The sequence below is a fragment of the Apium graveolens genome, chromosome 5 (genome assembly GCF_009905375.1).
Source record: "Apium graveolens cultivar Ventura chromosome 5, ASM990537v1, whole genome shotgun sequence".
NCBI lineage: Eukaryota > Viridiplantae > Streptophyta > Magnoliopsida > Apiales > Apiaceae > Apium > Apium graveolens.
In genome coordinates, this window is record NC_133651.1 from 40,086,929 (window position 1) to 40,098,211 (window position 11,283).

At 34.6% G+C, this 11,283-nt stretch overlaps 1 protein-coding gene across 1 annotated transcript; it reads left to right on the forward strand.

Annotated features, from left to right (window-relative positions):
- Positions 1-5,036: 5,036 nt before the first annotated feature.
- LOC141659992 (putative protease Do-like 14) lies at positions 5,037-8,542 on the forward strand. Its single transcript, XM_074466946.1, has 9 exons — positions 5,037-5,067; positions 5,160-5,302; positions 5,427-5,580; positions 6,079-6,154; positions 6,459-6,590; positions 7,437-7,557; positions 8,073-8,165; positions 8,246-8,370; positions 8,464-8,542. The coding sequence occupies exons 1-9, from the start codon at positions 5,037-5,039 to the stop codon at positions 8,540-8,542; spliced, it is 954 nt and encodes a 317-aa protein (XP_074323047.1).
- Positions 8,543-11,283: the final 2,741 nt, after the last annotated feature.

The following is an 11,283-nucleotide window of genomic DNA, read 5'->3' on the forward strand; positions in this document are numbered from 1 at the left end:
AACGCACTTTATGTCACCGGAAAAAATTATTTGACATGGATTCTTGATGCTGAAATCCATCTTAGTGCAATGGACTTAGTGACACTATAAAAGAGGGAAATAAAACCTCCGAACAAGATAAGGCAAAAGCCATGGTATTTCTTCTCCACCACCTTGATGAATGATTGAAAAATTGAATATTTGACTATTAAAGATCCATCAAAACTTTGGAAGGATCTCAAAGAAAGATATGGCCACCAAAAAATGGTGATACTTCCTAAAGCTCGCTATGATTGGCTACACTTGTGATTGCAAGATTATAAAAGTGTGAGCGAGTATAACTCTGCCATGTTTAAAATTACATCTCAATTGAAATTATGTGGCGAGAATATCACCGATAAAAATATGTTGGAAAAAACATATTCCACTTTCCATGCAAATAATATGCTCTTGCAGCAATATATCGTGAACGTGGATTCACAAAATATTCTGAGCTGATTTCTGTTTTGCTTCTTGCTAAACAAAACAATGAACTTTTGCTGAAAAATCATCAAGCACGTCCAACTGGCTCAACATCATTCCCTGAAGTGAATGCGGTGACTAATAATGAATATAGAGATAATAAAACAGTTGGACGTGGACGTGGACGTGGGCATGGACGTGGGCGTGGACGTGCCCGTGGTCATGGTTTTGTGCATAGTAGAGGCCGTAATCAACAAAATCCCCCCAACTTTAAAAGAAAACCTTACTCCCAGAAACGGACAATAAATGAGGAAAAATCTGAGGGAAGTACGATGGCTAAAAGGGGTGAAAGTACTTGTAGTCGATGTGGAATGAAAGGTCACTGGAGAAGTACATGTCGTACCTCCAAGCACTTAGCTGACCTATATCAAGCATCTTTAAAGAATGTTGAAACTAATTTCACTGAACAGAATGATCCTTTGGGGATTGACCATCTTGAAGCACATCTTGGAAGTGATGATCTAGATGATCCTTCGGCCTTTACTAACATGGAAGTTGGTGATTTCTTTGAAGATGTTGATGTGAATATGCCTAAATTTGGTGGTGATGAGCCTAAGAATAACTAAACAAGGCCTTACATTGCTTGATGAATATTTATGTATCACGACTATAGTCTCAGGGAGGAAATATATGATAGAAAAACTCCCATCATATAATTCTGGATTATATTATACTTTCATAAATCTAGTTGAATCATACATGACTATTAATACAAGATCTGTTGACCAGACAAATTTACTATATGGCATGATCGTTTAGGCCATCCGGGTTCAACAATGATGTGAAGAATTATTGAAAATTCAAATGGACACCCACTCAAAAACAAATTGTTCCATTGTCCAAAGATTTTCATGTGTTGCTTATATTCAAGAAAAATTGATAACAAAACCATCTCCTGTGAAAGTTACCATTGAATGCCCAAAATTTTTGGAGCGAATTCAAGGAGATATATGTTGACCAATCATCCCATCTAGTGGGCCATTTCAGTACTTTATGGTACTAATTGATGCATCAATAAGATGGTCACACGTTAGTTTATTGTCCACCTCGTAATATGGCTTTTGCAACGACTTCTTGCTCAAATAATTCGATTACGAGCACAATTTCCTGATTATAATATAAAGAAAATTAGATTGGATAATGCAGGGGAATTTACATTGCAATCTTTTAAAGATTATTGTATGTCTATTGGGATTGAAGTGGAGCATTCCGTTGTCCACACACACACTCAAAATGGTCTTGCTGAGTCTTTCATTAAAAGGCTACAACTAATTGCGAGACCATTACTTATGAGAACAAATTTACCAACTACCGCCTGGGGACATGCAATATTACATGCGGCTTCTTTAGTCCGGTTAAGACCGACTTCTTATCATAAATATTCCCCAATGCAACTAGTAAATGATCAAGAACCACATATCTATCACTAGAACATTTTTGGGTGTGCAGTTTATGTTCCAATATCCCCTCCCCAAAGAACAAAAATGGGACCCCAAAGAAGATTAGAGGTATATATTGGATTTGATTCTCCCTCGATTATTAAATATTTGCAGCCCAAGACTAGTGATTTATTCACGGGCAAGATTTGCCGATTTTCAATTTGATGAGACGGTTTTTCCTGCATTAGGGGGAGATAAGACAAAATTTGAAAAAGAAAAGCAAGAAATTTTGTGGAATGCAGTATCCCTGTCTCATTATGATCCTCGAACAAATCAATGTGAACTTGATGTCAAGAATGTGACAAAGTCACATATATCAGCTGTTAATGTTCCTTGTAAGATTAAACTTCCTGAAGAAGATAATAAAATCATGCTAGCAAATGAGTTTAAAGCACGCCAGAAGCGTGGCAGACCTATTGGATCCAAGGACAAAACTCCAAGAAAAATAAGGAAACTTGATAAGGAAAGTTGGAACATCAAATGACATCATAAATTTGATCACTGAAGAGACGTCTTCCAAGGATGATCAAACACCTGCAATTTTTGATAATGAAGAGATCTCGATAAATTATGTCATTTCAGGAAAGAGGTGGAACAGAATAGAAATTGTCATGGATGATATATTTGCATATGCAGCTGCACTTGACATTTCTGAGGAAATCGAGGATCATGAGCCTAGATCGATCTATGAATGTAAAAGAAGAAATGATTGACCAAAGTGGAAAGAAGCTACTGAAGCAGAATTGAAATCACTTAAAAAACGCCAAGTTTTTGGACCTGTTGTCCAAACACCTGCAGGTGTAAAACCCGTTGGATATAGATGGATATTTGTGCGTAAAATAAATGAGAAAAATGAAATTGTGAGATACAATGCACGCCTTTTGCTCAAGGCTTCTCACAAAGACCGGGAATCGATTACGAAGAAAATTATTCCCCGGTAATGGATGCAACAACATTCAGATTTTTAATAAGTTTATCAATTCTAAAAGGGCTCCGAATGAATTTAATGGATATTGTGACTTCCTACTTGTATGGGTCACTCGATAGTGACATTTACATGAAGATCCCTGATGGATTAAAAATGCCTGAAACATATAGTTCAAGACCCCGAGAGATTTACTCAATTAAATTACAAAGATCATTATACGGATTGAAACAATCGGGTCGTATGCGGTACAATCATCTCAGTGAATATCTTTTGAGAGATGGATATACTAATAGTGTAATATGTCCATGTGTTTTTATTAAAAGGACAAAATTGGGGTTTACTATCATTGCTGTCTATGTTGATGATTTAAACATCATTAGAACTCCAGATGAACTCCATGAGACGATTGGATAGTTGAAAAGAGAGTTTGAAATGAAGGATTTGGGTTAAACAAAACTCTGCCTTGGTTTTCAAGTTGAGCATTTATCTAAAGGAATCTTTATCCACCAGTCTTCATATATTAAAAAGATTCTTAAACGGTTTATTATGGATAAAGTATATCCTGTGAGTACACCTATGGTTGTACGTTCACTAGAAAAGAACAAGGATCCATTCCGTCCAAGAGAAAATGGAGAAGAACTTCTTGGTCCAGAAGTACCATATCTTAGTGCTATTGGTGTACTAATGTATCTTGCCAATTGTACACGTCCTGATATTATATTTTCTAGTTAACCTTTTGGCAAGACATAGTTCTGCTCCAACTCGAAGGCATTGGATTGGTGTGAAACAAATATTTAGATATCTTTGAGGAACAATGGATATGGGTTTATTTTATTCTAAAGACTCAAAATTGGAATTAGTTGGTTATGCAGATGCAGGATATCGGTCTGATCCACGCAAAGGAAGTGCAATATCTTGGCGCTCAACAAAACAAAATCTTGCATCAACTTCTTCAAATCATGCTGAATTATTGGCCCTTCATGAAGCAAGTCGAGAATGTGTATGGCTGAGGTCTCTTGTACACCATATTCGAGATTCATGTGGTCTTTCAGTCAACAAAAGAATTCCTACCACTTTGTATGAAGACAATGAAGCTTGCATCATTCAGACACGTGAAGGCTACATTAAAGGAGATCGGACAAAGCACATTGATCCAAAATTCTTCTTCACCCATGAACTTCAGCAAAGGGGAGAAATTGATGTTTGTCATATTCGTTCATGTGAAAATCCAGCAGATTTGTTTACAAAATCACTTCCTACATCTTCGTTCGAGAAATTGGTGCACAAATTTGGAATGCGGAAACTTCGAGATCTGTGTTGATATTCATAGTCATGCCAAAATGAGGGGGAGATATAATACACTCGTTGTTACATGAGCAACACATGTACTCTTTTTTCTTCACTAGGGTTTTTCCACAGGATTTTTTCTAGTAAGGTTTTAATGAGGCATGTAGTTGTCGAAGTCAGCCAAGGGGGAGTGTTATGATATTATTGTATGACTCTTAACTTTCTAGATGTCCTTTGACCTTTCACCTTTAACCCATTAATTGACACAAACTCTTGGCTTTTCACTTCTCAAGTAACCTATGTTTTAGAAGCCTATAAAAGGCTTGCATGTACATTATCTTGTTATATCAATATACATGAAATCTTAAGTTATTTTTTACTCTCTCTATTTTTATATTATATAACAATTGTTCCCAATAATTTGACACAAAAGTCACTTCGTTACAAATATCAATGTTTGCAATTATTATATAGTAATAAAGTTACTAGACCGATAATGTTCAATCTTGTTAGCATTTAGTTGTGGGTTAGGTTGTTATATTTGTTGAAAAGTATAATATCAAGTCATCCTCTACAATCTTAAGGTTTTAGATGGACCGATACTTAACAGTATCATAGCTGGAGGGACTCGAGTTCGAGTGCTTGCACCCAACTTGTTTAATTTAATATTTATATTGTTATTGATACTCGCATTCGAGTCCTCCCATCCCACTTGTTTAATTTAAATATTTATATTGTTATTGGTATTGATATGAGTTATGTATGTTCGGTATGAAAAGTATGGTACGATTGATGAGGAGTGTTGAAGAGTAGTTACTTAACAATATTAACAGTAGCACAAATAATTAAGTTTATGGTTTTGCAATCGCAGGCAATAAATCATGTATGATGACGACAAGATGGAGACTGCAGGTGAATTTTTTTTTTTCCTTAAAAAAATTGGAATATCTAAGTATAAGTGACTTCAGTTGATGTATATATTGGTTTGTTGGATATGTATACAGTCGCGCAAAGTAGGTATTACTACGATAACTTGGCCAGTGAGCGACCAAAATTTGATGATGTGTGTTTAAATATATACTCAAAAAGAGCTGCTCTGAAGGTTGCACCTTCTGTTGTGGCTATTGGGTACTATTCAGATATGACTGTGTTATTAATTTTATTAATAAAATTAATAAAGTCATATGAGTGATGGAAATTTCAATTTAGAACATGTCTCGCAGTAAAATGATATTAAATATGATAATCTATAACTTTGAGTGGGTGTGCAGGTTATTGTGTACTCATGGGATGGCAAGTCATATGAGGGAAAAATACTTGCATATGACTGTTACTACAACCTTGTTGCCATAAGTTTTCACTCAGAAAGTCCTCTTTTAACTGCAACATTGGCCTATGTTCATGACTCTATGAGTCTTCAATTTAGTACTCCATCTATACAACAACGAAAGCAAAACCCAAAGCGAATAAATAAGAACAAAAAAATAAACGACAATCACACAAGACAAAAATTAACGTGGTTCGGAAATTCCTACATTACATGAGTATTTATAAAATAAGAAAATAAGCCTAGATCAAAATTATAGTCCAAATCTGAAAAGTAGACTAATCCATAAACTAATCTGAATCTGAATAGTTTATTTTCATGGGCTTAATTAATAGACTCCACGAAACCCAACACATGTGAGCTTTTGTCATCATATTCAAGGTCGTGTAACTTAACTCGTGGGTATAAAGTAGTTGCCATGGGACGCTATTTTTATATGCCATTTGATCTTATGGCTGCTCCGGGCGCCTACGTCATCACCTGAAATAAGAAGTTTTACTAATTTATGTTTTTTAGTGAAATTCCTGGATTCGTCTTTTAAATCTAAATGTAAGAGTGAGGTTGATTTGTTAATTTTTATTACATCTGTTTTCCAGCATTGGTTGTTGTGAACGTAACTATTGTAAATATAAGTGCACAGAGCTTTTCAAGACCAACTGCCGAATCACAAAGGTATCTCTCTCTTCCTCTTTCCGTATTTTTGTTAATTTTGATTAATATTATTGTCATATTACTTTATAGGTTTATATACGGTATATGAAGAAACATCAAGTATTGCAATGGGTTCTAGTTTAGTCTTTGTTGTTTTTAATATCCAAAAGTGAAAAGGCACTTATGAAGCTTTTTTGTTGGCAAATATTGACAAGGCATTGCTTTGAAATGAAAGAATTCAGGATTAGTATCTGTTATTTTTTTGGTAAATTATTGCAGCAGTTGGCTAATAGTAATATAGTACTAACCATTGCTCTGATTGTAGTGTGGTGCTTATCAACCATTCTGGAGAAATTATTGGCATTGCATATGAAGGTGATTACTACGGTTTCAGTTCACTACCTTTTATGCCGATAAACATAGCTTACAAATGGTGGGAGTACTGCAAGAAATATGGGTAGGTAATGATTATGGTTTGATATTCTATGTCAATGCTTTAACACTGATCAGATGATGCTTGGCCTGGTTTTTGAATTATGTCATGCATTTTTCGTTATGTACCTACTTGTACTATGTTTTTAGGTCTAAATTTCAAATCGTCTTATGCAAAACGGCATTAACTTCTTAACTAAAAGTCCTCTACATCTTGTCAGTGGAACGTGAATGTGTTTACTAAATTTTTTGTACTCTCAAGTGATATCTTTTCCTTCTTCCGCTTTTACCTCTCCTTTCTTTCTCTCCGTCTTTTAGTTTTCACTCTCTCTTTGCTTCCAAAACTATTCTGTAGAGTTATGTGTATCAAGTTTCATCCATGGTTTTCACTTCCAACATGTGTTGTATAGTTCATCTAGTCCATGTACTCTTTCTAAATCAACATGAACAGTTGACTAATTTTATACTTTTTTAATTGTGTGTATCTAGTTTCTTGAATTCTTCAAGTCTTTTTTTTTCTTTTTTTCACTTAGTTCAGTTAAAAATATAATTAATTAAAAAAGCTTATGGCATGTTTCGGAACTTGGATTTCATTTGAAACTATGGATTTGATCAAATAACATGTTTGGATGGTCAAAAGAATTTGGATTTGGATTGAAATTTAAAATATTCAAAATACTATTAGTCTAGTATCAATATGGAAATTTGAAATGAGAACTCAAATATATCATTTGAAATGAAATGTGTGTTCTCAAACGCAATCTTACCGGAATGCACGTCACTTGTTGCCAATTCCCTTGTTTTTTTTTTCTAATGACATTTTTTTTAAGTAGAACTTTATTATTCATATTATAACAGCTAGTTGTAATAGGAAATACCGCCGGCCTTTTTTGGGAATGAAAGCAGCAAATCTATATGCAGCTGATCTAGACATCGCAGAGAGGCTGATTCAAAAGTTTCATAGCATTTGTGAAGGCATTATTATTGAAAAGGTAAATTCTATCAATAAGGCAGAGATGTTTTGTCATGTACATTTAAATTCAGATTATTTATCTCTCCTCCATGATTTTTGACATATAAAAGAAATTATAAGAACCAGAGTCTGTTTGGTTAAATGTTTAAGATGTTTTCTAGTATTAGGACTTGAGACTGAATAAAGAAACTGATGTTAAAAATGAAAATTATGAGAAATCTATAGAATTCTATGCATTGATGTGTCAGAAATTACACCGTGTCCTTTAAACAATTTTTGAAAAGGAATGTAAAATATAAGGGAAAGAATATATTTCACAAGATGTTCTTGAATGATTAGCTAAAGATTAGGGAAGAAGTTTTCTAAGTATTTGTTTCCAACGTGTTCTTTCCACTTTTAAAAAGATTGGAAGAACAAATAAAATCAATTTTTTTCTATTTTTTTTGTTTTCTAATCCTAGATTCGGGAACATAGTGTTATTCCCTTAAATAATATTAGTTGCATACTTCTAAGTATTTGGGCAACATTGTGTAGGTAATGAAAGGTTTCTCAGCTGAAATGGCCGGGCTACATGTAAATGATGTTATTATTGAGTGTTGTGGGAAAACAGTTCATAGTTTCTTGGAGGTATACTACTTTGATGATTTTATTTTAAATTATCTTATAAATTGTCATTAATCATTTCTCTGTTCTCTTATTGTCAATAGTTTTTTGAGATAATATGGGACAAGGTTGGAGATCTTATCCAATTGACTGTGGTACAACAAAATAATGCTGAACCTGTACATCTTAAAATGCTCATTGTTGATGCAACACCAGATCGATTTAATAGGTCAGTTTTGGTTTTAACAGGATAGTGCCTAATTTAACACTAATATTGGCAATTGCTACTTGTAATTTTGCACTAACTCATTTGTTGTTTTAGATGGCCTTGTGATTCCGACTACAATGACAACTACTATGGCGACTACTATGACAACTACAACTCAAAAGGATTTGATTAGCTTGAAACCTTGATATGAAAGGCTCATGTCATCTTTCATTATCACTGTGTTGGCCTTACATATATTTTGTAAGTAGAAATCATATTAAACGAATGAAATAATTCTCTCGTGTGTACAGTGTCCTCCTCGAGGAAAAATGGATTTCTCATGACTAATTAACTCCCTAATACCACCGAATCTACAGCTTTATAATGAGATAGTTGATGAAGGTTTTGAGTATATATTTTTGATCCTATCTCTTTTTAAAATGGTATTTATGAGGTTAAATTTATTTACACCCCCTCTATGGTTCGTCTTGATCGCTTATTGAAGAATGCCAAACATCTCTTTGCAATCTTGTTCTCTTCCTTCACTCTCTCACTTCTTGTGTAGTTTTACCAACACTCTTTTCTGCATTACTTCTCAAGCTTCTATTAGATAGATTAGAGTTCTCCGGGATGCTCTTCATTACACTACTATTCTTTTTCGCCTCCACAACTTCATCATGATCAGCTCAGATTCTTCCGATAAATCCTTATATAGATTATCCACCTGCTACAATTTTCTGTTTACGTTACTACTTGGGATGCTTTTGAAAGAACGGGCTCTAGACAACTGATTGTATGTTTTCGAGAGTAAAGACTTGATGTTCGGCGACCTTCTGTGAAACACATTCTCAACTTTGTGAATGCTTTCTCTTTAGTACCATGTTCCTTCTATTTCATCTTTTCAAAGAAACTTGTAAAACTGTCACTCTCTTTAACAATGCCAAACTTTGTAGTTTCTTGGGTGCTCCAACTTCCAAGTGCTTATTAATATATACAGCTAACAGAGACTACTCAAGTTTCACCATGTCTATTTTGCACTGATCGGCAAAAGAACAGCTTTTTACTATTGTTATGCTGGTGTTTTTTAGAAAGAGTCAAATTTCTGTTTAAATTTTAGATAAGCAATAGATATATTAAGATAACCCCGAAAAAACACATTTCTTACATCACCTGGATCATTGACTCAGGTGCTAGTGTTCCTATGACTTCCTTTAGTCACAACTTGTCACGTCTCTGTCCAGTTTACAATACCCTTTACAATAAAAGGAGTTCCCAGATTAAAGTTCTGTAAGTATTGGAGGTACACATGTGCATGCATCTTTTGCTTTTTTATTTCTTTTTTCCCCCTAATTTACGGAGCTCATGTACTTGTATTTTATTATATTTGGCAAAAATATCAGATATTAAAAATCAAGAAACAGATGTTCCATTTGCATAATTTGGGTTGAAGCACAAGAATCAAGAAAATGGGCACATCCATTAAATAACAACTGTATTTATGACAACGAAAAGACTTCCACATCCATCAAGGTACCAAATCTATTCAAATCCTGTCAACAAGCAAAGTGAGATGTACGGGTTGGACATTGCCTTGCCGTACCACCACCAATTTCACAAAGTCTCCAACCTAGTAGCCACAAGGGAATGGAGAAAGATTTAGTAACTTACAACTTTCAAGTGTGTGCAAACATTTCTAATCACATTTATTTCAAAGACACACAACACAATGGCCTTGTCATTATTCGATAGCAAAAAAAATCCATTTCCTCTTGTATGTTCCACATCACCCCACATTACCAATCCTATTATCAACTTCTATAAGACAGCCGGTCACACCTAATTATGGTGCCCTAGATTTCTCAATTGCATTTTAATATAATTAACCTCCTACTGTGGTATAACTTACTCTCTAAACTCAACATAACCATTACATACACTAACAGATGCACTACTATTTTCTATAACTCATTATCTAAATATGTGAAATAAAATCACCCGGCACGGCATTTAGTGATATTTGTCCTTATACATAATTTGTTGTCAACATTACTTTTAAAGCTTTTTTTTTTGCCAGAACCAACCAAGATCAATTGAAAATACACGATAATACCTCATGTGTTTCACAAACAAAACAATCATATCAGAAGCTCACTAAGAGGGGGAAGAGAGACACCCTTGTAATATAAGAAGTCGCCTTTAAGAGCTCCTTGCAGTCATACTCACAACGATCGAGCCTAAATAAAACAACATGAAGTAACCAACCAGGGCTAACCAATAGGCACCCGGAGCAACCATGAGCTCAAATGGTCTACAGAAATAACGGCCCACAGCAACTACTTCATCCCCGGGACTGAAGTTGTATGATGTCGAATGTGGTCGTAACTCGAAACAAGGCAGACTCGACACCACATTCAAACAATCATGCTAATCGTGCAACAGAGAGAGGAGATTCCGAGAAAAAACTGATGGCAGCAAGATTGTAGTGGTAGTCATATACGCAACAAGCTCTCCATCATATGAACTACCACAATATGACAAGAAAAATTCAAGTCAAGCACATCGGTATTAGATTGAATATAGTTATTGTTCAATAATCTCGGACATTTACCTTCAGATCATCAATTAAATAATTTTCCACAAATGTTTCTTTGTTGGACGCCTAATGATGTTGGCGGAAGTCAAAACAATGTTCCCCCCATCATTGCTCTCAGCTATGATGCCTGAACCTCCAATAGTCTCTTTCTCACCCAGTGAAAAGAGAATTATTTGAAACATATTTAAAACAGAGAAGATGACAATACGATGAAAATAACCCAAAAAAATAATAGAAAGTTTGTTACCTAAATAAGACACATGTGCAACAACAGAAGGTGCAACTTTCAAAGCAGCTCTCTATATGCGGATATCTAAATATTTGTTAGCATCTATTTCTTT

Excerpts from the sequence above, each read along its gene's own strand:
- LOC141659992 (XM_074466946.1), top strand. The coding sequence starts at position 5,037 with ATGTATGATGACGACAAGATGGAGACTGCAG. Across the intron at positions 5,068-5,159 it reads CGACAAGATGGAGACTGCAG|TCGCGCAAAGTAGGTATTAC; the intron begins GTGAATTTTTTT and ends ATATGTATACAG. Across the intron at positions 8,371-8,463 it reads ACACCAGATCGATTTAATAG|ATGGCCTTGTGATTCCGACT; the intron begins GTCAGTTTTGGT and ends TTGTTGTTTTAG.